Source organism: Takifugu rubripes, chromosome 20, assembly GCF_901000725.2.
Source record: "Takifugu rubripes chromosome 20, fTakRub1.2, whole genome shotgun sequence".
Taxonomy (NCBI): Eukaryota; Metazoa; Chordata; class Actinopteri; order Tetraodontiformes; family Tetraodontidae; genus Takifugu; species Takifugu rubripes.
The window spans coordinates 17,847,323-17,874,866 of NC_042304.1; the positions used below are offsets into that span (position 1 = coordinate 17,847,323).

A 27,544-nucleotide genomic window follows, 5' to 3' on the forward strand; every position below is an offset into this window, starting at 1 on the left:
AGCCCCAGTGGTGGAGCACCAGTGGTGGAGCACCAGTGGTGGAGCACCAGTGGTGGAGCACCAGTGGTGTAGCTAACCAAAATGTCGTTTCAGTTGCTCTCAACTACCAGACCGAAGGACGCGTTCTGCAGCTCAACAGAGCAAAATTCTACAGCAACGGCAACTGCGGCTACATCCTGAAGCCTGCCTGCATGTGTGAAGGTCAAAGAGGTTTTTATTAAACAAAAGTTTAGGCCATTTTTAAAATATTTAAGAGAGACAGAAAGTGCTGTAAAATGACATTAGTGTCACACAGAATGGACCCACAGCCGTCATTCAGCTGTCGAGTCGATTTCCATTGGATATTTTTAAATATCTGCATAATTGTAAAAAGGGTTATTTTATTAGTTATGAGTGGCTTTATTAGTGTTGCCATGCTAATGGATTACTTACAGTTTAGTTCTATTTTCCTTTAAACAGGTAACTTTAACCCAAACCTGGAGGATCCGCTTCCAGCTCGGATGAAGAAGCAGCTGGTGATAAAGATCATCAGTGGTCAACAGTTGCCAAAACCCAAAGACTCCATGTTGGGAGACAGAGGAGAGGTAGGAGCTGACAAACGGACATATTTCTGATGAAGAAGTCAACAACCATTTAAAGCTGGACGTCATATATGATAAATCTGACGATGTATGAGAGTACACACGTCAGAGTACCTGTTCATGTCGTTATTCTTGCTAACCCTTTGGACTGGGACATGTAGGACATGAACATGTGTGACATTCACAGGAAGTAATGTAATGTTATATTCATATTTTTATTTTGTATTAAGTTTCTTAAGGTCTTTTTCCAAAAGAGGAAAGGGCACATTTAGACACATTTCCCTTCCAAACTAACAGTATTTCTACTGGCCATTCACTTTTACTCCATCTTTGTGCCAGATCATTGACCCCTTCGTGGAGGTGGAGGTCATTGGGCTCCCAGTGGACTGCTGTAAAGGACAGACCAGAGTGGTAGATGATAATGGTGAGGTCTTCATTCTTTTGGAAGCAGTCCTAGATGGTCTGGCACCTTTGACGTCTGCTCTATTTGTGTTTGGTCCCTCAGGATTTAACCCCATGTGGGAGGAGACGCTCGTGTTCACCATCCACATGCCCGACCTAGCTTTAGTACGTTTCCTTGTGTGGGATCATGATCCCATAGGTCAGGACTTCATTGGCCAACGCACCATTGCCTTTAATAGCATGATGCCCGGTAAGAAACATGACAGCACACTCTCTATGAAACTATCAGATATTATATTTGCAAAGCAACATGTTGTTAGGCTAACAGTCAAGTGAGCTGAACATCATCACAAGCTGACACATCATCATCATCCTCATCATGATGAGGATGATGATGATGAGGATGACACATCATCATGGGGAAAGACTTTCAGTTTGCTTCTCCGTGCAGATAAATGCCCCAATATTAACAAACAGCAAGAAGGAATCTATTCTACATGAGAGATGGAGCTAGGGTTAGGGTTAGGGTTAGAGGGCTAGGGTTAGAGCTAGGGTTAGGGTTAGAGTGTTAGGGGTCAGGGTTAGGGTTAGAGGGCTAGGTCTAGGGCTAGGGTTAGAGCTAGGGTTAGGGTTAGAGGGCTAGGGTTAGAGCTAGGGTTAGAGTGTTAGGGGTCAGGGTTAGGGTTAGAGGGCTAGGGTTAGAGCTAGGGTTAGGGTTAGAGGGTTAGAGGGCTAGGGTTAGAGCTAGGGCTAGGGTTAGGGTTAGAGGGTTAGGGTTAGAGGGTTAGGGTTAGAGTTTTAGGGCTAGGGTTAGGGCTAGGGTTAGGGTTAGAGTGTTAGGGGTCAGGGTTAGGGTTAGAGGGCTAGGTCTAGGGTTAGGGCTAGGGTTAGAGCTAGGGTTAGGGTTAGAGGGCTAGGGTTAGAGCTAGGGTTAGAGTGTTAGGGGTCAGGGTTAGGGTTAGAGGGCTAGGGTTAGAGCTAGGGTTAGGGTTAGAGGGTTAGAGGGCTAGGGTTAGAGCTAGGGCTAGGGTTAGGGTTAGAGGGTTAGGGTTAGAGTTTTAGGGCTAGGGTTAGGGTTAGAGTGTTAGGGGTCAGGGTTAGGGTTAGAGGGCTAGGTCTAGGGTTAGGGCTAGGGTTAGGGCTAGGGTTAGGGTTAGAGGGCTAGGGTTAGAGCTAGGGTTAGAGTGTTAGGGGTCAGGGTTAGGGTTAGAGGGCTAGGTCTAGGGTTAGGGCTAGGGTTAGAGGGTTAGGGTTAGAGGGCTAGGGTTAGAGCTAGGGCTAGGGTTAGGGTTAGAGGGTTAGGGTTAGAGGGTTAGGGTTAGAGTTTTAGGGCTAGGGTTAGGGCTAGGGTTAAGGTTAGAGGGTTAGGGTTAGAGGGTTAGGGTTAGAGTTTTAGGGCTAGGGTTAGGGCTAGGGTTAAGGTTAGAGGGTTAGGGTTAGAGTTTTAGGGCTAGGGTTAGGGCTAGGGTTAGGGTTAGAGGGTTAGGGTTAGAGGGCTAGGGTTAGAGCTAGGGCTAGGGTTAGGGTTAGAGGGTTAGGGTTAGAGGGTTAGGGTTAGAGTTTTAGGGTTAGGGCTAGGGTTAAGGTTAGAGGGTTAGGGTTAGAGTTTTAGGGCTAGGGTTAGAGGGTTAGGGTTAGAGGGTTAGGGTTAGAGGGCTAGGGTTAAGGTTAGAGGGTTAGGGCTAGGGTTAAGGTTAGAGGTAGCGATCTTTGACAACCTTGCAGATGCGTGGAAGTGAGCGTGTGTGACTTTGGTGGACTCGAGGATTTAGGGAAGTGAGGCTGCGTTCAGGCCAGGGTTAGGGTCAGGGTCAGGGTTAGGGTCAGGGTCAGGGTCAGGGTTAGGGTTTAAACCTGTGAGCTAGGGTTATTGTCAGGGTTAGGGTTTAAACCTGGGAGCTAGGGTTAGGGTTTAGGGTTAGGGTTTAAACCTGTGAGCTAGGGTTAGGGTCAGGGTTAGGGTCAGGGTTAGGGTCAGTGTTAGGGTCAGGGTTAGAGTTTTAGGGTTAGGGCTAGGGTTAGGGTTAGAGGGCTAGGGTTAGGGCTCGGATTAAGGTTAGAGGGCTAGGGTTAGAGGGTTAGGTTTAGGGTGAGGGTTAGAGTTAGGGTTAGAGGGTGAGGGCGAGGGTTAGAGTTAGGGCTTGGGTTAGGGTTAGGGTTAGAGGGTTAGGGCGAGGTTTAGAGTTAGGGCTAGGATTAGGGTTAGGGCTCCATTTGATGGGTTAGGGTCAGGGTTAGAGGGTTAGGGCTCGGGTTAGGGTTAGAGGGTGAGGGCGAGGGTTAGAGTTAGGGCTAGGGTTAGAGCTAGGGTTAGGGTTAGAGGGTTAGGGTTAGAGCTAGGGTTAGGGTTTTAGGGTTAGGGCTCGGGTTAGAGTTAGGGCTCGGGTTAGAGGGTTAGGGCGAGGGTTTGAGTTAGGGCTAGGGTCAGGGTCAGGGTTAGGGTTAGGGTCAGGGTTAGAGCTCCATTTGATGGGTCGGACTCTTCACTTCGCTGGACTTTTGCTGGATCTAAAGACGAGGACGGTTGTGAGCTCACTCTTAGTCCATGACTTTCTGCCTGTACCTTGGAAATGAAGGAACGATTGGTTTTCCGTTCTTGGACTTCAGCTCTTCTCCTGTGCATCAGGACTCCCTGTGGGCCATGTTCTCTGGTGCCACTGTTGAGGAGGCAGCTTTGGGCTGCGTTCAGAAGGGTGCTGGTGTTCGTCATGGCAGTAACACACTGTCCAAATGACCCCTATTTTGATAAGGATGCACAGTCTGAAGACTTGTAGATGAATAGTTCTCATTTGCTCACGAGGCTGTGATGCAGATGTAAAAGTTCAGGATCAGTTTAGGATTGAGTGGCAACCGTAGATCAGCGAGAGGATCCTGACATCCTTATTTTCTTCTATTTCTTGTCTGAACTATTTGTCCTGTTTCTGTGATGTTTGTGCAGGATATCGTCATGTGTACTTGGAAGGGATGGAGGAAGCTTCCGTCTTTGTTCATATAGCTGTAAATGATGTCACCGGTAAGGTAGGTAAAGTTGAACGTATAGAAGAGCATTAACTTATCTCCAGTGTTGCTTGCGAGAGACAGGGACTTGCATGTGTAGCGGGTTAATATGCAGCTCTTGTCGACGCCCACATGTTGCTGAAGTTTCTGCTCCACAGGGTCAACATCTTGTTTTCATCCCATCTACAGTGCTGATTACTTTATGCTACGTAATCTATAGAAAGGTGTTGCTTTGCATCCTTTATTACTGGTTCTGTTACAGCCTGTCAGACGCTGCTGCTGAGAGCGAGAGGAAAGACCATTTAAGAGTAGTGGGTCGATCAGTCCCTAGAGAAGGATGGCCCCATCTCTGGTGCACCTGGAGACAGAGCAGAGCAACCGACCCCCCCCCCCCAACACACATCCCCCAGTGTCGAGGGAGGGGCCTCTATAGTTACGATTTTATGTCTCTTTTCACCAATAATGAAATCGTTACAGAGTATTCCTCCAGGATACTAAGGTGAATGGGGGGGGGGGGGTACATTTTAGGGCAGGGACGTGCAACACGGGTGAATGAGACAGTAGATGGTACTAGATGGCCTCCATATATCAGGTGGCCAGGTAGCGATCTTTGACAACCTTGCAGATGCGTGGAAGTGAGCGTGTGTGACTTTGGTGGACTCGAGGATTTAGGGAAGTGAGGCTGCGTTCAGGCCAGGGTTAGGGTCAGGGTCAGGGTTAGGGTCAGGGTCAGGGTCAGGGTTAGGGTTTAAACCTGTGAGCTAGGGTTATTGTCAGGGTTAGGGTTTAAACCTGGGAGCTAGGGTTAGGGTTTAGGGTTAGGGTTTAAACCTGTGAGCTAGGGTTAGGGTCAGGGTTAGGGTCAGGGTTAGGGTCAGTGTTAGGGTCAGGGTTAGGGTTTAAACCTGTGAGCTAGGGTTAGGGTCAGGGTCAGCGTCAGGGTTAGGGTTTAGGGTTAGGGTTTAAACCTGTGAGCTAGGGTCAGGGTTAGGGTCAGGGTTAGGGTTTAGGGTTAGGGTTTAAACCTGTGAGCTAGGGTTAGGGTCAGGGTTAGGGTTAGGGTTTAAACCTGTGAGCTAGGGTTAGGGTCAGGGTTAGGGTTAGGGTTTAAACCTGTGAGCTAGGGTCAGGGTTAGGGTCAGGGTCAGGGTTAGGGTTTAAACCTGTGAGCTAGGGTCAGGGTTAGGGTTAGGGTTTAAACCTGTGAGCTCCACCTTTAGGTTGGGTTAAGGTTAGGGTCAGGGTTAGGGTTAGGGTCAGGGTCAGGGTTAGGGTTTAAACCTGTGAGCTCCCCCTTTAGGTTGGGTTAAGGTTAGGGTCAGGGTTAGGGTCAGGGTCAGGGTTAGGGTTTAAACCTGTGAGCTCCCCCTTTAGGTTGGGTTAGGGTCCGGGTCAGGGTTAGGGTTTAAACCTGTTAGGGTCAGGGTCAGGGTTTAAACCTGTGAGCTCCACCTTTAGGTTGGGTTAGGGTCAGGGTCAGGGTTAGGGTCAGGGTCAGGGTCAGGGTTTAAACCTGTGAGCTCCCCCTTTAGGTTGGGTTAAGGTTAGGGTTAGGGTCAGGGTCAGGGTTAGGGTTTAAACCTGTGAGCTCCCCCTTTAGGTTGGGTTAGGGTCCGGGTCAGGGTTAGGGTTTAAACCTGTTAGGGTCAGGGTCAGGGTTTAAACCTGTGAGCTCCACCTTTAGGTTGGGTTAGGGTCAGGGTCAGGGTTTAAACCTGTGAGCTCCACCTTTCGGTTGGGTTAGGGTCAGGGTTAGGGTTTAAACCTGTTAGGGTCAGGGTCAGGGTTTAAACCTGTGAGCTCCACCTTTCGGTTGGGTTAGGGTCAGGGTCAGGGTTTAAACCTGTGAGCTCCACCTTTCGGTTGGGTCAGGGTCAGGGTTAGGGTTTAAACCTGTTAGGGTCAGGGTCAGGGTTTAAACCTGTGAGCTCCACCTTTAGGTTGCATGTCCAGTCTGCAGCCATGATCCCCTCCTCTTCTTCACGCTACATTTCTTCTTTCTCAGCTCTGTGCTCCCTGTTCTGATGTCTCTCTCCATCTTCTCCCACTTTCCTTTTGTCTGATTGTCTCTTTTTTCCTGTGTCTGTGATTTCAGTGGACCTCTCTGTTTCCAAATGCTCCATTTAAAGCCAAGAAATCTTTAGGGGTCCAGATGCTGCTACTCAAAGCTCAGGTGTAGTTGAAGCCAGTCAGCATCTTGCACAAGCTGCACCCTCAACGTGATATTGATTCCAGCTCAGTTGAAAACTCATGTTCTACATGAGTTATGAAGGCTTGACTCTGTCCTCATGATTGTTCCAAGTAGATCCAAGCTGCAGCCAGAACTCTGGATTTTTGATGAAGTCCCAATCCACCCCTATTCTTCCATTTTAATAACTGAGTTTGTTATTAGTTTTTTATTGATTATTCGTTTCTTTTTGTTCTCAGTGCAAATCCAGGATCTCAATGCCTCTGGGAAAGTACTGGAATATCTGAAATATGCTCAGTTGTGTTTTTCAGTATCTATAGGAGGGCTGAATCCCACTGGAAAGCTGATTCCGTTTAGTATCTGTCACTGTTCTCTTAGGCTCTTTTCTTCAACTATCAGACCTTTTGGAGGTCTTGTTGCTTTTCAAATGTTTAGGAAGAAAGTTGGCTTTTTTGGATCTACTTCTTTGTGATCATGTGGTTTCTCTGAATGCCATCATCATCATCATCATCATCACCATCATCATGCTGTCACTGTGTCGTCATTGTGACCTCATTGTGCTCTTTAAAGAGTAATTGGTCATTGACTGTGTGATGTAATAACAGTCTGAACACGCACGGATGAATGAAGAGTGGTGTAGCATCATGCAGAAGGAGGGAATATTGGACCTTTGTCCTCCTCTGTCATCAGAAGTGCGGTCAGGTTCTGCATTCATCTTCAGAGGTCCATTCCATCATTGATGTTCAACAGGGGTTAGGGTTAGGGTTACAGTCGTGTTAATAACAGATTATTCACCTGCATCCTTGTCAATCTCTTTGGTTGACTTCTTTCTAAGCAGACCCATGTTATATGTATTACACTTCCCATTTCCCAATTTCAAGTGTTTATCCACATTGATTTATGCATTTGAGCATGATGTTCTATCGTTTCCTCTTTTTAGGCCCGAACTTCCAGCGGCATAAAAGGAATCTTTCACAAGCACCCAAAGCAGGCTTCCCTGGACAGCCATGCTGCTGCACAGCACAGTCATAAGCACCCTTTTGGTGCACATCTCCTGCGGCGAACTGCCAGTGCACCGACCAAAGGTCAGCCTAAAACCAAAAAGGGATTTCCAGAGATTACCAACGACAACAGCTCCGAGGGTGCTGGTGAGGAGCGAGAGCCTGAGAACAAGGCCTCTCACCAAACCACAGCACTTCGCCAAGGAGACTCACTTTCTCAGGAAAAGGGCCACCGGGACAACCCCGACACAAATGGAACGTTCCACCCTGAAGGGGGTAAAGGTAAGAGCTCACATGTCACTCAAAACCGACCCATGAGTGAGCCCCTGAAACGGGTCAGCCGGGTTTGCTTCTATGAGCCACTGGACATGAAACCTGGAGTTTTCGCCCGCGTCGCAGTTACTAGCTCAGGCCGGGTTGGACTGTCATCCAACTGTATCACATGTGTGATGGGCTCCAAGGACAGCCCAGAAACGGAACGGAAATGTCTGGTGAAGGAACAGCAGGACAGAAGTGATCAAGCCAAGACACATTTGAACGCAGAGCCAGTATCCCACACTGCCCGTCCCACCTCGCAGCAGCCTGTGCCCTTTCCCAAACACCATGTGGAGGCCCAATTTCAGTACTCACCACAAGTTCAGCTCAGACCCGTCCCGTTCCCCAGGTCCAAAGCCAGACAGACACTCGGCGACTGGCGTGTTCGACCTCAAGCTGAGCATTCGCAGAGAAATGTTCAGTCATGCAGTATCCCAAGAAAACGCTCTCACAATGCTGTAACAGCAGCACCGACTCTCACGGTGGGCGGCAGGACTGATGTCCACCGTCAGAAGTCGGCCCTCAACTCTGGTGCACTTTGCTACGAGTCTGTTAAGAGTGCAAACACAAATGGCTGCTTGCTTCTTAGCAACAGCAGCCTCAGCAGCTGTGGCAGCCTCAGCAGTCTGAGCAGTTGGGACTCGCCTCCCATGCTGCCTCCATGTTCCGTCTTCGACAGCCGCAAGAGAGCTGTGGGTACTCTGCAGCGCGAGCTGAATGCGTTGTTCACCCAGAAAATGGAGGAGTTGCACCTCAAGTCCCCCATGTTCTTCGCTGGTAAGATCAGAGGAACGCTGTAGAAGCTTTGCTGTATCCATAGATTCCCCACCTATAAATGATTGTTTCCAACCTACATGATCTTGATGCCCGGAGCTCCATTCCCCTTTGATACCAAGTAGATTTAGGGTTAGGGTTAGTTGCTGCTGCAACTGTCAGTTGAGTCCTTCTAAATATCATTTCAATTGTTTCTCATTCCTTCTAAATATCCCAACTGATATGACCACACAGATGACAGTGGTAAGTAGTAACTTCAACTGGTCCAAAGCTTTTCTGTATTCAATGAAACTGTCAAATAATCCTGAAGGTGACACCCCCCCGTCACAACCTCGGTCTAAACCAAACAATCCAACAACAGTCTCTTTTCTTGAGGCGGCAAGAATGACTGCAAAGTCTTTTCTGGCTAGAACATTTCAGTGGGTAAAGAACTGCGACACTAAGACCATCCCAATGCAGCAAACATCACACTCTGTCTAACTAACCCTAACCCGAACCCTAAACCCAACCCTAACCCTAAACCCAACCCGAACCTGAACCCTAAACCCAACCCTAACCCTAAACCCAACCCTAACCCTAACCCTAACCCTAACCCAATGCAGCAAACATCACACTCTGTCTAACTAACCCTAACCCGAACCCTAAACCCAACCCTAACCCTAAACCCAACCCTAACCCTCTGTCTGACTAACCCTAACCCTAACCCCTAACCCCCAACCCTAACCCTAACCCTCTGTCTGACTAACCCCAACCCCACCCCTAACCCTAACCCATTGTCTGACTAACCCTAACCCTCTGTCTGACTAACCCTAACCCGAACCCTAAACCCAACCCTAACCCTCTGTCTGACTAACCCTAACTCTAACCCTAACCCTAACCCCCAACCCTAACCCTAACCCTAACCCTCTGTCTGACTAACCCTAACCCTAACCCTAACCCATTGTCTGACTAACCCTAACCCTCTATCTGACTAACCCTAACCCTAACCCCCAACCCTAACCCCAACCCTAACCCTAACCCTAACCCATTGTCTGACTAACCCTAACCCTAACCCTAACCCTCTGTCTGACTAACCCTAACCCAACCCTAACCCTCTGTCTGACTAACCCTAACCCCCAACCCTAACCCCCAACCCTAACCCTAACCCTAACCCATTGTCTGACTAACCCTAACCCTCTATCTGACTAACCCTAACCCCCAACCCTAACCCCAACCCTAACCCTAACCCTAACCCATTGTCTGACTAACCCTAACCCTAACCCTAACCCTCTGTCTGACTAACCCTAACCCAACCCTAACCCTTTTGAATAAAATCATCTTTTAGCAGGTTTCCAGCTAAAGATGTTTCCCTGTTTGTTCGGAGCTTTTCCTGTCTGATCCTGTCTCTTCCCACTGGTTTTGCTGACGCTGAAGTTATTTTTCCTCTCTCTTCTCTTTCATGCCTTCTCTATCCATAGTGCAGAATTGAGGGATGACCAGATTCAGGTAAACCTCTGCTGTAACTTTTAAAACTCATCACTTGGAGCTTTGAAGCACGGGGTAGTTGCTCTTATTCTTCTGGGCACAATACTGACTCTCTCTTTCCATTTCATTTGCTTCCATTTTTCCTGTTTTGGACTGGGAACACAGTGAGATCACTGGTCAGTGACTAGAAATATCGGATGGGCAATATTGAAATGAATATTTCACTCTAACAGATAAAAATGTGTCAAAGTCCTAGTGGTCGTAGCTGCTCTTTAATTCTCATCAGCTCAACATGCTTATTTCCACCGTGTAATTCTTTCAAGTGACACTTGTTTGTGGCCCAAGATCTGATCCTGTTGAGTTTTATTTGTAGTTTTCAAGTTTAGTAGAGTGGAAGCTAACCGACACCTGTAGGTTTTCCACTGAAGGTCTGCACACAGGACTGATTTATTATTTCTTTCTGTCCACAGATGGTTTAGCAGAACAGAACCCAGCACCTCCAATTGCACTGAACTATGAAGATATGTTTAACAATCAATCCAGTGGCACATCAGAAGAGCATCAGGATCCACATCACTCGTTGTCTCCACTGCTGTACTCCTCTACCACAGCAATAAATGCAGAGTCCCAATCCACCCCTTCCACCAGTGAGGCCGTAGCGTGTTCCATCAAGGAGAATGGAGATAGCTCACCACTCTCTCTGACCGATCAGTTTGAGAAAACTCTGCATAGTCAAGGCACCCAGACCGGCAGAATCCCAGAGTCTTTCGTGGAGCAAACACAGATCCAGATGAAAGCTTTTCAGAAGACCAATGATGATCGTGCTGTGTCCACCTCTCCCGTCCCTGCTGCCACAGTAACCAGGGAAGAACTTTTTAGTCATTTGCCTTCAAACACACCTGTGAGAAGAACAAAACTTCAGGCTTGTGTTCAGGAGGCTGGACAGGTCCCACCAACAGTACCAGCAGTTTGGACAGATGCCACCATTAGTGACCGCCTTTGGAGCAAATTAAAGCCTACTAGCCAACAAGATAGCACGTCTTCCTCTTCTAGCATTTCCTCCAGTGACACCATCATTGACCTTTCTTTGCCTAACCCAACCAGGAAGTGCTTCAACAGCTTCTCCACAGTCACCAATTCCTGTGATCCTACCTGGGTCACATGCTGTCGCTCAACTTTGAGCGCTCGCCATTCTGTGGCGGTGAACAAGAGCGACTCACAGCCCAATCTTTGGCAGAGTCAGTGCCACAATGATGAGCTCACAACATGCCCCGTGCTACCCCCCCAGGAAATTTCAGCCGATTCTCCTATCAAACAGATTCAAAGAAGACATACATGGAGTCGGCTTTACATGGAAGAGCTGAAGCAGTCATCAGCCTGCAGGCCGCTGTCAGCAACAAGTCCAGATTCCAAGTCCAAAAGTCTCGGGGATCTGACCTCTGAGGACATTTCCTGTCATTTTGACAGCACGTACCGCAGCATCAGTAGCAGCTTTGGCAGTAGGCCGAGCAGGGAACAGCACCCCCAAAACAGTGGCAGGCATCAGCCGGCTTCTCACTTGACAGAACAGCTGCGTAAACTGGCCAGTGTGGAGCCGCTGACTCCTCAAGACGCTGCCGTAGAGTGCAAGGAAAAAGAGTTGGAGGAGGAGGCTGTGAATGGAAGTGTGGTGCGAAGGACATCCAGGAGTCACAGCAGGGTGCGCTATATTGCAAACAGGGCCAAAAAGAGCCAGGAAAGACAGAAGATCCAAGGCCTCCTCCAGGGCAGAAGTGCAAGCTTTAGTTTTAAAACTTGTGCTGGTAGCAGCAGCACAAGTTGCCCCATTGAGGACCGGGGAACCCCTGAAGGGGCTTGCTCTGGTGCACCGAGCACCTTCACCAGTGAGGACCTGCTGGCTCAGCTCAATCTCTTCGCTCGCCAGCCCCCGAGAACGTCCCAGTTCCACGCTGATCCTGACAATACTGACGTTTTTTTCCTGCTCAGACTTTGACCAGTTTTGTTCGAGTGAAAACTTTCTTTTTTATTCCTTTCAGAAATCCCCAGGTTCCCTTATCAGCCGTCGAGCTTTTATGGGACGGCTTTTTAATCTGCATTTACCAAAATCATCTGAGTGATCCATGGGCACCAAACCTTTGAAATCGGAACCTTTCATTAAAAATTGTGCAGTTTTTAGAGTTGTTGACTGAGATGATTCCCCATTATTTTTACTTGGGAAAATAGTAGCAATAGAAATCCTTAACTTTAAAAAAAAAAAGTTTGCAGCAACTGTTACTGCATATTTTATCTGAGTTTAGTGAATCTGGATAAACGTGTGTATAATAGTATTCGTCCTTCCATCCCAGCAATAGTTCGGAAGCGGATCAGGTCGGAATTCCTCACAGGAGTCTTTGCTGATAAAGGAAATGTCTACATTTAAACAAGCATTAACTAGACCTTTTTAGCTGACTGCATGTTTTTATGATCATCATCCTAAGATTTAGTTTTAATAAAACCATTGATTTTTGGTCCTTTTAAAGGATCTGATCTCTGTAAGGATCTCATGTCTCAAGCCTGTTTTGGCTTTGGTTACTTTATGGCACTAAAATGAGATGGAAATTATCTGTATGGATGCACGTTTATCTGTCAGGGTCAGGGGTTAACCCAGACCCTGACCCTAACCCGGACCCTGACCCTAACCCAGACCCTGACCCTAATCCGGACCCAGACCCTGACCCTAACCTGGACCCTGACCCTAACCCAGACCCTAACCCGGACCCTGACCCTAACCCGGACCCGGACCCTGACCCTAACCCGGACCCTAACCCGTACCCGGACCCTGACCCTAACCCGGACCCTGACCCTAACCCGGACCCTGACCCTGACCCTAACCCGTACCCTGACCCTAACCCGGACCCGCACCCGCACCCTAACCCTAACCCGGACCTTGACCCTAACCCGGACCCTAACCCTGACCCTAACCCGGACCCTAACCCTAACCCGGACCTTGACCCTAACCCGGACCCTAACCCTAACCCGGACCTTGACCCTAACCCGGACCCTGACCCTAACCCGGACCCTAACCCTAACCCGGACCTTGACCCTAACCCTAACCCTGACCCTAACCCGGACCCTGACCCTAACCCTGACCCGGACCCGGACCCTGACCCTAACCCTGACCCTGACCCTGACCCTAACCCTGACCCGGACCCTGACCCTGACCCTGACCCAGACCCTGACCCTGACCCTAACCCGGACCCTGACCCTAACCCGGACCCGGACCCTGACCCTAACCCTGACCCTGACCCTGACCCTGATCACTGTTTGCACTGGCATGCTTTGTTTTAGAGAGATTAGATTTAATTCAGTGTATAATTATGACCTAAATAAATGAAAAATTCATGATGTGGACCGCATGTTTTCTTCTTTTACACTCGACCTATCAGCAGTTTTCTGCTCTTGGACACAAAGTCGTCATTAACGAGCCACTTCAAGGGGTTCTTGTGCAAACTGAAGGGCCTTTGGCCTTGTTTTGGCGGGGGCTTAGTGGTCTTGGTCTGCTCTATTTGTGGATTTCATTGAGGTCTGTTTAGCAGTGAGCGACTCCCTGCAGGAACCAGAATGTTCCAGAATATGAGCTTGAGCCTGAACAACAGACAACATGAACCCGAACCCTTGAAGCATTGTTCAAGGAGAGACAACGTTCAGCATCTCTAATCAGGAGTTTTGGCTCCAAGAAGATTCTTGCCAATAAAAATCCCCTAACTACCATTTTCTTTAACACTCACTTTCCCCGTGTTGTTTTTGGCAGGACACTTGATGAACTACTTGTTTTTTGTCAGATCATTTCGGAGGGGGTTCTAAAGCTGACGGCCACCTGTGGGGTGCTGTCAGACCCTGCCAGCCTGTTGCTCAATGCTGCAAGACTTTGTGAAGCATGACATGCTCATTTAGGGGCCACCGACTTGGTGCACAAGCACAAAAGACGGCTTCATTAGCATTCCAAGAGCACCCCAGTCTTCCTTTTAGGGTTGCAGTTCTGCAGACAGCTTGGCACCTCCTCCTGTTTGGGAGGAGGCTGCTGAGATCAGTTGTCTTGGAGGCTTTTGAGAGCTCAAATGGTGAGACTAGAGGCTACTTCGTTGTCACTCAATGGACTGCAGAGTTTAGCCACCGCATTCAAATGGGATGTTGCATCACTCTGTTAACTCACTTACTTCTAATTCCCGGAAGTGTTTCCCCTCAGGAATGCCCCTCCCACTCCTGGAATCCTGCACATTTATTTTCCTTCACAATAGTCAAATGTGTTGAAGTTATTCACATGACATGACATCTCTGGTGGGGGTGTCTTTGGGAGTCTTAGCAGAAGCCAAATGTTCTTTTCACTGTAGTTTAAGGAATTTGTTTTTTTGGGGCTCCCTGGGAGTTCTGGTAGTGACATGTGGACTCTCTGGAACCTGAGGCCCCCATTGTGACATGAGATTATATAACTACCAAACCAGTGGGTCACCATTGGTTGCCTGCGTTTTGTTCCACATCCATCATGACTTCACCCTCCCTCTGGTGCTCTATCTCCTCCCTTTATCTAACCCCCCTATAAAGCCCATGTTTTCATTGGACACCAACTTTTCTGTGAGAGCAGAGAGGCTTTCTTACATTTTACTGGATCTGAAGTAACGCCGATGCGTCGCTGAGAGCTGTTGTCATTTTGTCTAAGATCTTAGGGTGAAACTGATGTAAAGCTGCTCCACATCATTTGCACATTTTAGCACCATGAAAACCTGTGTGATTTTGGTCTTCTGGCTGGTCTCTGCACCATCTCGAACCACAGGTAAGATCAGTTCCTGCAGTCAGAGAATTACTTATATGGTAAAGGCTGCTGCATGCATTGTCAAATAAGTGTCAAAGGTCACGTGTGACTGTGGTCTCCACCAGGAAAAAAATACACACACACACACACACACACACACACATAAATATGTTACATGACGCAGTTATTGATATAGCGCCACCTGGTGGCAACAGGAAATGTCGGGTTTTGCATTGTGGTAGATTGTACCGAATGTGTCAATCAATTCACTTTAAACCTGCTAACGAAGCCAAGAAGATGCTTTATTGAGAAAATGACACCTTTTCATCAGAAGGTGTGGCCATGATGGCAAATCAATCCGGCTCGCCACGAAAGGAAAAGTCCCACGTTTGGTTTCCAAAGTGCCTCAGGCTTCACACATTTGACCAAAGTTCTGACATGAACACGTGCACATTACGATACTTGATTTACTGTATCGCGCCACCCAGGATGCCTTCAGTGGAACAGCTGCTGACTACATGTGACCTATGTGCTGGAAGCTTGTGTAACATACAGACGAGCTGAGGAAGATCGGCGTCCCAGGCGGAACATGTGTGTGTGTGTGTGTGTGTGTGTGTGTGTGTGTGCGTGCGTCGCTCTACCTGCGGGTAGCATCCCCTGTTTAATGTTTGCTGATTAATTCACTCGTGCCCACTGGCATGACTCCAGGGTTTGTCGGCCGGCCTCCAGCCATCACACCAGATGTGCCAGCACCCCGATGGGTGTGGGGGTGCGAGGGCCCGACCAGAGCTGCATTCTTTTTATTATTAGTATAACTGCTGTCATCTTCTCTGCAGGATGATGACAGAGTGTCACGAGCTCCGCACGACTCCTGTCAGGGAGATCTTTGTGACACAGAAAGGATCCGGGGCCCTCGGCCCCCTCCCCATCCAGCCCTTATGCTTGGATCTGGCCGGGCATGTTCTGTTCCGAGGGACACTCTGAGAACAGCATTGCTCAGATTTTACTGATAGAAAATGACTTGGGGAGTCATGGTTGGTGTCACGATACCCGACGGAGGAACCAAAGAACAATTCAAACCAACCAAAATCATAAAATATAGATGAACTGAAAACAAATGAGACAAATGTGGGAGGCTCCAGAAGTGCCTGCTGGTGGTTTGAATGCTCCTTGACAGTCTCCTGAAGATGAACTAATAATGCTACACAAATACCCGCCACTCTCATGAACATGCTGGCGTGCATTTACAGTAGAGGAGCAGAGGGGCCCACCTCCACCCCCCGGGAACTATAACCATGGCTTCCCAAATGAACCCTGCTGCCACTCTGTTTTAGTTTCAATTCTTTGATTTGAATGCAACGATCCTGCTAGACTGAGCTCATTCTGTTCTCTCTGCTTCAGATGCAAAGGAGATTTCCATCACCACCATTGAGGTATTTCCCTTTCTGAAGACGATTGATCACATCTTTAACTGTCTGCATAAAACAAGTCATACATGGAAAAATGTGAATCAACAACAGCATTTTTACTACATTCTTTCAAATTTGATTGACTAGCAGCAGAAAACGTTGTCCGTCATAATGAAGAATATTCCCACAGATTTGAACCAGTTGAATGGTCTTTATCCAACAAAATTCCCATTAAAACCAGGAGGAACCGTACACCATGACTCGAGGTTCTGAGCTGGAGGGGTTCTGCATCGATCTGCTGTCTCAGCTCTCACAGAAGATCGGCTTCAGGTACGACCTCCACCTGGTGAAAGACGGACGTTACGGAGCCATAGATACCAGTGGCAAGTGGACCGGAATGATTGGAGAGCTCGTCAGAGGGGTGAGTTTGGACCCTTGTTTTTCTGAGGTTCCGTGTGTGTGTGTGTGTGTGTGTGTGTGTGTGTGTTGGGGGAGAATGTAGGGGTGGAGTTGTTTTCCTTTATTTGTTGCATTAACTAGTCAGCATCATTTTCCCTCACTAGTGTGCTTGTGTTCAGGAGGCGGACCTGGCTGTGGCTCCTCTCACTGGTGTCTTGTGTTCAGGAGGCGGACCTGGCTGTGGCTCCTCTCACTGGTGTCTTTGTGTCAGGAGGCGGACCTGGCTGTGGCTCCTCTCACTGGTGGTCTTTGTGTTCAGGAGGCGGACCTGGCTGTGGCTCCTCTCACTGGTGTCTTTGTGTTCAGGAGGCGGACCTGGCTGTGGCTCCTCTCACTGGTGTCTTTGTGTTCAGGAGGCGGACCTGGCTGTGGCTCCTCTCACTGGTGTGCTTGTGTTCAGGAGGCGGACCTGGCTGTGGCTACTCTCACTGGTGTGCTTGTGTTCAGGAGGCGGACCTGGCTGTGCCTCCTCTCACTGGTGTCTTTGTGTTCAGGAGGCGGACCCTGGCTGTGGCTCCTCTCACTGGTGTGCTTGTGTTTCAGGAGTGACCTGGCTGTGGCTCCTCTCACTGGTGTGCTTGTATTCAGGAGGCGGACCTGGCTGTGGCTCCTCTCACTGGTGTGCTTGTGTTTTCAGGGAGTTGACCTGGCTGTGGCTCCTCTCACTGGGTGCTTGTGTTCAGGAGGCGGACCTGGCTGTGGCTCCTCTCACTGGTGTGCTTGGGTTCAGGAGGTGACCTGGCTGTGGCTCCTCTCACTGGTGTGCTTGTGTTCAGGAGGCGGACCTGCTGTGGCTCCTCTCACTGGTGTCTTGTGTTCAGGAGGCGGACCTGGCTGTGGCTCCTCTCACTGGTGTCTTTGTGTTCAGGAGGGCGGACCTGGCTGTGGCTTCCCTCACTGTGTCTTTGTGTTCAGGAGGCGGACCTGGCTGTGGCTCCTCTCACTGGTGTCCCTTTGTGTTCAGGGAGGCGCACCTGGCCTGTGCTCCTCTCACTGGTGTTGTTCAGGTAGGCGGACGTGGCTGTGGCTGCCTCTCACTGTGTGCTTGTGTTCAGGAGGCGGACCTGGCTGGTGGCTCCTCTCACTGGTGTGCTTGTGGTTCAGGAGGCGGACGTGGCTGTGGCTACTCTCACTGGTGTGCTTGTGTTCAGGAGGCGGACCTGGCTGTGGCTCCTCTCACTGGTGTCTTTGGTGTTCAGGAGGCGGACCTGGCTGTGGCTCCTCTCACTGGGGTGCTTGTGTTCAGGAGGTTGACCTGGCTGTGGCTCCTCTCACTGGTGTGCTTGTATTCAGGAGGCGGACCTGCTGTGGCTCCTCTCACTGGTGTGCTTGTGTTCAGGAGGTGTACCTGGCTGTGGCTCCTCTCACTGGTGTGCTTGTGGTCAGGAGGCGGACCTGGCTGTGGCTCATCTCACTGGTGTGCTTGTGTTCAGGAGGCGGACCTGGCTGTGGCTCCTCCATGTCACTGGTGTGCTTGTGTTCAGGAGGCGGACCTGGCTGTGGCTCCTCTCACTGGTGTGCTTGTGTTCAGGAGGTTGACCTGGCTGTGGCTCCTCTCGCTGGTGTGCTTGTATTCAGGAGGCGGACCTGGCTGTGGCTCCTCTCACTGGTGTGCTTGTGTTCAGGAGGCGGACGTGGCTGTGGCTCCTCTCACTGGTGTGCTTGTGTTCAGGAGGCGGACCTGGCTGTGGCTCCTCTCACTGGTGTCTTCGTGTTCAGGAGGCGGACCTGGCTGTGGCTCCTCTCACTGGTGTGCTTGTGTTCAGGAGGCGGACCTGCCTGTGGCTCCTCTCACTGGTGTGCTTGTGTTCAGGAGGTTGACCTGGCTGTGGCTCCTCTCACTGGTATGCTTGTGTTCAGGAGGCGGACCTGGCTGTGGCTCCTCTCACTGTCACTGGTGTCTTTGTGTTCAGGAGGCGGACCTGGCTGTGGCTCCTCTCACTGGTGTGCTTGTGTTCAGGAGGCGGACCTGGCTGTGGCTCCTCTCACTGGTGTGCTTGTGTTCAGGAGGCGGACCTGGCTGTGGCTCCTCTCACTGGTGTGCTTGTGTTCAGGAGGTTGACCTGGCTGTGGCTCCTCTCACTGGTGTGCTTGTATTCAGAGGCGGACCTGGCCTGTGGCTCCTCTCACTGTCACTGGTGTCTTTGTGTTCAGGGGCGGACCTGGCTGTGGCTCCTCTCACGTCACTGGGTGTCTTTGTGTCAGGAGGCGGACCCTGGCTGGTGGCTCCTCTCACTGGTGTGCTTGTGTTGTCAGGAGGCGGACCTGGCTGTGGCTCCTCTCACTGTCACTGGTGGCTTTGTGTTCAGGAGGCGGACTGGCTGTGGCTCCTCTCACTGGTGTGCTTGTGTTCAGGAGGTTGACCGGGCTGTGGCTCCTCTCGCTGGTGTGCTTGTATCAGGAGGCGGACCTGGCTGTGGCTCCTCTCACTGGTGTGCTTGTGTTCAGGAGGCGGACCTGGCTGTGGCTCCTCTCACTGGTGTGCTTGTGTTCAGGAGGCGGACCTGCCTGTGGCTCCTCTCACTGTGTGCTTGTGTTCAGGAGGTTGACCTGGCTGTGGCTCCTCTCACTGGTGTGCTTGTGTTCAGGAGGCGGGACCTGGCTGTGGCTCACTCTCACTGTCACTGGTGTCTTTGTGTTCAGGAAGGCGGACCTGGCTGTGGCTCCTCTCACTGGTGTGCTTGTGTTCAGGAGGTTGACCTGGCTGTGGCTCCTCTCACTGGTGTGCTTGTATTCAGGAGGCGGACCTGGCTGTGGCTCCTCTCACTGGTGTGCTTGTGTTCAGGAGGCGGACGTGGCTGTGGCTCCTCTCACTGGTGTGCTTGTGTTCAGGAGGCGGACCTGGCTGTGGCTCCTCCTCACTGGTCACGGTTGTCTTTGTGTTCAGGAGGTGGGACCTGGCTGTGGCTCTCTTTACTGTCACTGGTGTCTTTGTGTTCAGGAGGCGGACCTGGCTGTGGCTCCTCTCACTGTCACTGGTGTCTTGTGTTCAGGAGGCGGACCTGGCTGTGGGCTCCTCTCACTGTCACTGGTGTCTTTGTGTTCAGGAGGTGGACCTGGCTGTGGCTCCTCTCACTGTCACTGGTGTCTTTGTGTTCAGGAGGCGGACCTGGCTGTGGCTCCTCTCACTGGTGTGCTTGTGTTCAGGAGGCGGACCTGGCTGTGGCTCCTCTCACTGTCACTGGTGTCTTTGTGTTCAGGAGGCGGACCTGGCTGTGGCTCCTCTCACTGGTGTGCTTGTGTTCAGGAGGTTGACCTGGCTGTGGCTCCTCTCGCTGGTGTGCTTGTATTCAGGAGGCGGACCTGGCTGTGGCTCCTCTCACTGGTGTGCTTGTGTTCAGGAGGCGGACCTGGCTGTGGCTCCTCTCACTGGTGTGCTTGTGTTCAGGAGGCGGACCTGCCTGTGGCTCCTCTCACTGGTGTGCTTGTGTTCAGGAGGTTGACCTGGCTGTGGCTCCTCTCACTGGTGTGCTTGTGTTCAGGAGGCGGACCTGGCTGTGCCTCCTCTCACTGTCACTGGTGTCTTTGTGTTCAGGAGGCGGACCTGGCTGTGGCTCCTCTCACTGGTGTGCTTGTGTTCAGGAGGTTGACCTGGCTGTGGCTCCTCTCACTGGTGTGCTTGTATTCAGGAGGCGGACCTGGCTGTGGCTCCTCTCACTGGTGTGCTTGTGTTCAGGAGGCGGACGTGGCTGTGGCTCCTCTCACTGGTGTGCTTGTGTTCAGGAGGCGGACCTGGCTGTGGCTCCTCTCACTGTCACTGGTGTCTTTGTGTTCAGGAGGTGGACCTGGCTGTGGCTCCTCTTACTGTCACTGGTGTCTTTGTGTTCAGGAGGCGGACCTGGCTGTGGCTCCTCTCACTGTCACTGGTGTCTTTGTGTTCAGGAGGCGGACCTGGCTGTGGCTCCTCTCACTGTCACTGGTGTCTTTGTGTTCAGGAGGTGGACCTGGCTGTGGCTCCTCTCACTGTCACTGGTGTCTTTGTGTTCAGGAGGCGGACCTGGCTGTGGCTCCTCTCACTGGTGTGCTTGTGTTCAGGAGGTTGACCTGGCTGTGGCTCCTCTCGCTGGTGTGCTTGTAATCAGGAGGCGGACCTGGCTGTGGCTCCTCTCACTGGTGTGCTTGTGTTCAGGAGGCGGACCTGGCTGTGGCTCCTCTCACTGGTGTGCTTGTGTTCAGGAGGCGGACCTGCCTGTGGCTCCTCTCACTGGTGTGCTTGTGTTCAGGAGGTTGACCTGGCTGTGGCTCCTCTCACTGGTGTGCTTGTGTTCAGGAGGCGGACCTGGCTGTGGCTCCTCTCACTGTCACTGGTGTCTTTGTGTTCAGGAGGCGGACCTGGCTGTGGCTCCTCTCACTGTCACTGGTGTCTTTGTGTTCAGGAGGCAGACCTGCCTGTGGCTCCTCTCACTGGTGTGCTTGTGTTCAGGAGGTGGACCTGGCTGTGGCTCCTCTCACTGGTGTGCTTGTGTTCAGGAGGCGGACCTGGCTGTGGCTCCTCTCACTGTCACTGGTGTCTTTGTGTTCAGGAGGCGGACCTGGCTGTGGCTCCTCTCACTGTCACTGGTGTCTTTGTGTTCAGGAGGCAGACCTGCCTGTGGCTCCTCTCACTGGTGTGCTTGTGTTCAGGAGGTTGACCTGGCTGTGGCTCCTCTCACTGGTGTGCTTGTGTTCAGGAGGCGGACCTGGCTGTGGCTCCTCTCACTGTCTCACTGGTGTCTTTGTGTTCAGGAGGGCGGACCTGGCTGTGGCTCCTCTCACTGGTGTGCTTGTATTCAGGAGGCGGACCTGGCTGGTGGCTCCTCTCACTGGTGTGCTTGTGTTCAGGAGGCGGACCTGGCTGTGGCTCCTCTCACTGTCAATGGGTGTGTTTGTGTTCAGGAGGCGGACCTGGCTGTGGCTCCTCTCACTGGTGTGCTTGTGTTCAGGAGGCGGACGTGCTGTGGCTCTTCTCACTGGTTGCTTTGTGTTTCAGGAGGCGGACCTGGCTGTGGCTCCTCTCACTGTCACTGGTGTCCTTTGTGTTCAGGAGGCGGACCTGGCTGTGGCTCCTCTCACTGTCACTGGTGTCTTTGTGTTCAGGAGGCGGACCTGGCTGTGGCTCCTCTCACTGTCACTGGTGTCTTTGTGTTTCAGGAGGCGGACCTGGCTGTGGCTCCTCTCACTGTCACTGGTGTCTTTGTGTTCAGGAGGTTGACCTGGCTGTGGCTCCTCTCACTGTCACTGGTGTCTTTGTGTTCAGGAGGCGGACCTGGCTGTGGCTCCTCTCACTGGTGTGCTTGTGTTCAGGAGGTTGACCTGGCTGTGGCTCCTCTCACTGGTGTGCTTGTGTTCAGGAGGCGGACCTGGCTGTGGCTCCTCTCACTGTCACTGGTGTCTTTGTGTTCAGGAGGCGGACCTGGCTGTGGCTCCTCTCACTGTCACTGGTGTCTTTGTGTTCAGGAGGCGGACCTGGCTGTGGCTCCTCTCACTGTCACTGGTGTCTTTGTGTTCAGGAGGCGGACCTGGCTGTGGCTCCTCTCACTGGTGTGCTTGTGTTCAGGAGGCGGACCTGGCTGTGGCTCCTCTCACTGTCACTGGTGTCTTTGTGTTCAGGAGGCGGACCTGGCTGTGGCTCCTCTCACTGTCACTGGTGTCTTTGTGTTCAGGAGGCGGACCTGGCTGTGGCTCCTCTCACTGTCACTGCAGCCCGTGAGCGCTTCGTTGACACGACCACTCCCTTCATGCAGACTGGACTGAGCTTCATCCTTCGTAATGATGTAACTTCAGCAAGGAGCAGCGTTGGAGTGATGTCGCCGTTCTCCAGAGACACGTGGATCGGCATCTTCATCGCATTCCTACTGACAGCATTCTGCATGTTCCTGGTTGGGAGGTCGGCGAACCTCTAAAAACATCCTTGTGTTCTCATGTGGTGTCGGGTTGAGGTCTGGGTTAGAGTTAGAGTTAGCGTTCGGTTTGGGTCAGGGTTAGGGTTAGGGCTACAGTTAGGGAGAGATGGAGGGATTAGGGTTAGGGTAGGGTTAGGGAGAGGGTTAGGGTTAGGGAGAGGGTTGGGGTTAGGGAGAGGGTTAGGGTTAGGGTTAAGGTTTAGGGTTAGGGTTAGGGAGAGGGTTAGGGAGAGGGTTGGGGTTAGGGAGAGGGTTAGGTTAAGGTTTAGGGTTAGGGTTAGGGTTAGGGAGAGGGTTAGGGTTAAGGTTTAGGGTTAGGGCTAGAGTTAGGGAGAGATGGAGGGATTAGGGTTAGGGAGAGGGTTAGGGTTAGGGTTAGGGAGAGGGTTAGGGTTAGGGTTAGGGCTAGAGTTAGAGTTAGGGAGAGATGGAGGGATGACATTGGCTCATTTTAGAAGACAGTTTTCCCCAAAATGATCACACTTCAGCACGTGCTAACGTGCTAAGTCGCCCGAATTCTATTGGTTCACCAGCTGAGGGTGCTCAATATCAGCCGGTTTTTCCAGTAAGCCGGGACAGCACAGCTGTTACTGTGGCAACGTCTCTCTTATCTAATAATTTTGGGCCACTTACTGAGGTGCTGTTGGTTCTGGGTTAGGGTTATTTCTATGGATTTTCAGATTTATTTGCAGAATCTCAGGAGGATGTGTTCCAGCCACTAGATCCTCTTCTCTTCTCATGAATAAGACTGGTTGATTGGCTCCTGACTAAACCTCATTTTACTTATGTCTGTGTTCTATATTTATGTGTTAGGGTTAGTTAAAATAGTTAAAAAGTTAAATATGAAGTATATGTAATAGATGTCTGTGATTAAAATCACCCTAATATGAATATTTGATGAAGATGCTGTGGTGCCACCAGCATGTGTAAGAAGATGACGACTATGCTGATTTGATTTTTTGGCAGGATCAGTCCATCCGAGTGGGCGGAGCCAGACACCGATGACCACAGCCTCACCTTCTCACACAGCCTCTGGTACCTGATGGGCTCACTCACCCTGCAGGGTAAACCAGAACATACTGTATGTTCTCTTGAGCTTGACACACTGGTTGATCAATAGATGATGAATAATTCTGCTAAATTTATGTTCAGAATTTCATTTTTAGCTTTTACGTGTCTGTATGCCTCAAAATGACAGCACTTTTGGAGATAGCAACCATGCTGAACAAATTTTACAGACGCATTTTACAAAAACCTCCTCTCCTGTGTCTGTGGTCTCAGGTGCTGGTCCTCACCCTAAAAGTCCCTCCGGTCGACTGATCAGCACCATTTGGTGGCTGTTTACGATTCTGCTGCTAGCATGTTACTTCAGCAGCTTTAGTTTGATGATGTACACCAGCAACAAGCAAATGTCCATCCAGAGCTTTGAAGACCTGGCCAACCAGGATGTTATTGATTATGGTACTGTGAGGTCTGGGGCCACCATGATGTTCTTTAAGGTGCTTTAGATTTTACTGAAGAACATTTGGGACATTATCTTACACAAGACTTGTGAAGGTTTCATGATTTTTATTTTCAAGTATTCCAACAACCCTGTTCACCGGAAGATCTACCAGCACATGGAGCACAAAAAGAGCTTTGTGTCCACCATGGAAGAGGGTGTCCGACGCACCCAGGAGGGAAACTTCGCCTTCATCGGTGAAGCTGTTTCATTAGAACTGGCAGTGGCCCGTTACTGTACACTGACCCGCTCACAGGACGTCATCGGCATGAGATCGTACGCCATTGCAGCGCCTCTAGGTGAGCAGTACGCTCAAAAACACCGATTGCTGACCTTTTGGATTTTGGAGACCCCCACTATGTTATGTAGCCTGGCATTACTGCCTATGTAGGTACTGTTCTTTACCACTATACTGTACTATTCTATACTACTACTAAATGAAATCATCTTTATTGATAGCTTCTGCTACAATCATAACTATTATATTTGGATTAAAGAAGTTGACCCTAACTCAGAAGTTGGTCAATGGTCCAGATCAGTTCTTTTTCACAGCAGCAATTTTCACATTTGGTTGCTAAAGTAACATAAAAATGGAGCTTTTGTGGTGGATGAAATGATCAGTTGTGTAACTGAATACCATTCCAGGTTCCCCCCTGGTAAAGAACTTGTCCATCGCCATCCTGAAGCTCAGCGAGTCTGGTGAACTGAAATATCTACATGACAAATGGTGGGCGAGCAGCTGTCTGCCCACTGACCGGACTCAGCTCTCTCCATCTCTACAGCCACATGACCTGCTTGGACTCTTCCTCTTCCTGGTTGTGGGATCAAGCGTCGGACTCCTTTTGGCCTTGACTGAACTTCTGTCGAGGGCTCGCAATCAAACCAAGGATGGAAAGGTAGGAAGTTCTGGTTTATGCAGGTTGTGTTACGATCAAAAGTGTCTCAACTGCAGACCAGCCGCATCCTGATACAACATTCAGTTCAATTTGTCTCCGTTTATCAGCATCTCTAGGTGCTTTACAGAAACTCATTCTGACCCCCAGGAAGCAACAGTGGGAGGTAAAACTCCCATTCAGCAGGAAAGAAATCTTGTGGGGTGCTTTAGCCAGTGCTATAGCATAGCCATGGCATCATTAGTCAAATAAGGAAAAGCTAATGCTAATAAATGAATGACTTCAATTTGCTTGGCTGCAAGAGTGTCACCATCAGCACCACTATTGTGAGCCAGAATGACCATGATGTTTCCTTTTATTTGGTGCGTGTTTAGGGTCACTGGATGGCCAAAGAGGTTAGGGTTGGGGTTAGGAGCAGCCGCTTTTAGATACACCAAAACAAGACATTTGATCAGGCTAATGATTGCTGACGCTGAAGGAAACAGAGGCGGACCCACAGAAACATCACCTCCCTCCCTCCCGCCCTCAAAATACAAACTCTTCAGAATAGTTTTACCTGTTTACATCTTATTGGATGTTATTACATCTGCTTTTTGCTTTTGTCATTTGGGGAGTGTGTGTGTGTGTGTGGGGGGGGGGGCTTTTGATAAAACATGTTATTAATATATCATTATTACTGTATGTCATCAGCTTGTTGTTTATCTGACAGAAATCGTGCTGCTCCGTGTGGACTTCAGAGCTGAGACGGAGGTTTGGAGGAGACGGGACGGAGCGCAGCTCCGACAAAAGCAACACTTAAATGAACGCTGGGTTCAACAAGTGATGACCTTTGATTTACCACCAGCTGTAGTATCAGTAGTTAAGGTTAGGGGTCACTGACCCCTGCTGTTAAGCATCATTAATGCTAGAAAATCTAAAAGTGAGCACTAATATAGTTTATTAATGTTTTAGAACTGTTTGCTTTTTATAAATAAAGTCTTTTCATTTTTACTGCATGTTGATGAAGTGTCACAGTTTGTGAACACATGCAACTCAAGAAGCACCTGAAATGGAGAAAATCAAGTGAAACAAGGTTTTGATTCCAATGATCTGGTTTCAAAGGAATATTAGACACGAGGACCAGGAAACTATTTCAAGCAGGAAGAGGAAAAGGAAGTTTTTAGTTTTCAGGGATCAGCTCGTGACCAACAATGACTCAAGTATCATCTACCGTATTTTCACGACCATAAGGAGCGCCGTATTATTAGGCGCATGCTAAAACATACAGTAAAATTGACAACGGAAGTAAAACAGTGAGTTTGGACACATTTATTGAACAAAATATTCATTCTTCCGCCACAAAACCATCAAAGTTTTCATCTTCTGTATCTGAATTAAACAGCTGCGCTATTTCAATGTCCAACATCCCGAATTCCTCTTCTTAATCATCTGAATCGGACTCACCGACCGGTTCTGGTTCAGCGTTGATTTTGTGAAAGCTCTTCCAATACCGTATTGGCCCGAATATAAGACGACCCCGATTATAAGACGACCCCCTCTTTTTCAAGACTCAAGTTTGAAAAAAGACTTTTTGAACACCAAATTTAATTTTTATACAGAAATTAATTACAGTACATCTGAAACAAATGATTATATCTTCGACCCACTTTTCTCCAGATTGTCGCTACATTTCTCTATTTTCTGTTATCTCTTCTCTTATTTTCTTCTCTTTTCTTTCTTAGCGCTATTTTCTATTTTTCTTCTTCGTGCTACCGCTATTTTTATTTTTCTTCTTCGTGACAGGGGTTCGCTTTGGCCTGGGACGTTAAGTTCAGCATTCGCTTCAAATATATCTGGCGCCATCTAGCGTTGTGAATGGTATAATGTCTAGACCGCGAATGTAAGACGACCCCCACTTTTTCAGTCTTGTTTCAACGCAAAAAACAGCGTCTTATATTCGGGCCAATACGGTACATGAAGACGGTATCAGAGCCCCTGCGTCTACAATCCACCCGCATATGGTGGCATAACCTGCCCGCCGCTGCCTCATAGTCTTTGTGAAGGAGTGTTCGCCTTCCGTCATCCAGCGCTCTGTCCGTTTCCGTGGCAGCCGAGAACCACGGTGAACAGCGACTTCTCATGCCCCGTTGAGCGTATCGCCACCGTGCCGGTCCCTTTTTCTCCACTTTGTGAGTCAAAGGGATGTTAGAAGTCAGAGGTATCTCATCCATCTTGGTGATGTGGCTGGGCGCGGTTATGTTGTCACGGCAGATGGCCACCCTCTCCTGGTTAGGGTTAGGGTTAGGGAAGATGGCCGCCCTCTCCTGGTTAGGGTTAGGGAAGATGGCCACCCTCTCCTGGTTAGGGTTAGGGTTAGGGAAGATGGCCACCCTCTCCTGGTTAGGGTTAGGGAAGATGGCCGCCCTCTCCTGGTTAGGGTTAGGGTTAGGGAAGATGGCTGCCCTCTCCTGGTTAGGGTTAGGGTTAGGGAAGATGGCCACCCTCTCCTGGTTAGGGTTAGGGAAGATGGCCACCCTCTCCTGGTTAGGGTTAGGGTTAGGGAAGATGGCCACCCTCTCCTGGTTAGGGTTAGGGTTAGGGAAGATGGCCACCCTCTCCTGGTTAGGGTTAGGGAAGATGGCCACCCTCTCCTGGTTAGGGTTAGGGTTAGGGAAGATGGCTGCCCTCTCCTGGTTAGGGTTAGGGAAGATGGCCACCCTCTCCTGGTTAGGGTTAGGGAAGATGGCCGCCCTCTCCTGGTTAGGGTTAGGGAAGATGGCCGCCCTCTCCTGGTTAGGGTTAGGGTTAGGGAAGATGGCTGCCCTCTCCTGGTTAGGGTTAGGGAAGATGGCCGCCCTCTCCTGGTTAGGGTTAGGGTTAGGGAAGATGGCCGCCCTCTCCTGGTAATCC

The 27,544-nt window shown here is 50.1% G+C and overlaps 2 protein-coding genes across 13 annotated transcripts in view; both read left to right on the top strand.

Moving 5' to 3' along the window:
* Positions 1–12,464, top strand: part of plch2a (phospholipase C, eta 2a) — a 50,434-nt gene extending 37,970 nt beyond the window's left edge. For 7 of the 12 annotated variants that reach the window (XM_029828213.1, XM_029828214.1, XM_029828215.1 and 4 more), the window contains 7 exons: positions 94–201; positions 460–584; positions 921–1,005; positions 1,087–1,233; positions 3,922–4,001; positions 7,109–7,451; positions 10,193–12,464. In XM_029828213.1, coding sequence (XP_029684073.1) covers positions 94–201; positions 460–584; positions 921–1,005; positions 1,087–1,233; positions 3,922–4,001; positions 7,109–7,451; positions 10,193–11,715 — 2,411 coding nt within the window. In that variant the 3' untranslated portion in view covers positions 11,716–12,464. Of the gene's footprint in view, positions 1–93; positions 202–459; positions 585–920; positions 1,006–1,086; positions 1,234–3,921; positions 4,002–7,108; positions 7,452–9,715; positions 9,744–9,887; positions 9,899–10,192 lie in introns of those variants that run through there. The other 5 variants (XM_029828218.1, XM_029828220.1, XM_029828217.1 and 2 more) reach the window with 5 other exon arrangements.
* Positions 12,465–14,283: 1,819 nt separating this feature from the next.
* Positions 14,284–25,650, top strand: LOC101063540 (probable glutamate receptor). Its single transcript, XM_029828763.1, has 9 exons — positions 14,284–14,532; positions 15,913–15,944; positions 16,162–16,341; positions 22,022–22,245; positions 23,228–23,325; positions 23,543–23,760; positions 23,842–24,061; positions 24,408–24,658; positions 25,365–25,650. The coding sequence occupies exons 1-9, from the start codon at positions 14,475–14,477 to the stop codon at positions 25,452–25,454; spliced, it is 1,371 nt and encodes a 456-aa protein (XP_029684623.1). The 5' UTR covers positions 14,284–14,474; the 3' UTR covers positions 25,455–25,650.
* The last annotated feature ends 1,894 nt before the right edge of the window (positions 25,651–27,544 follow it).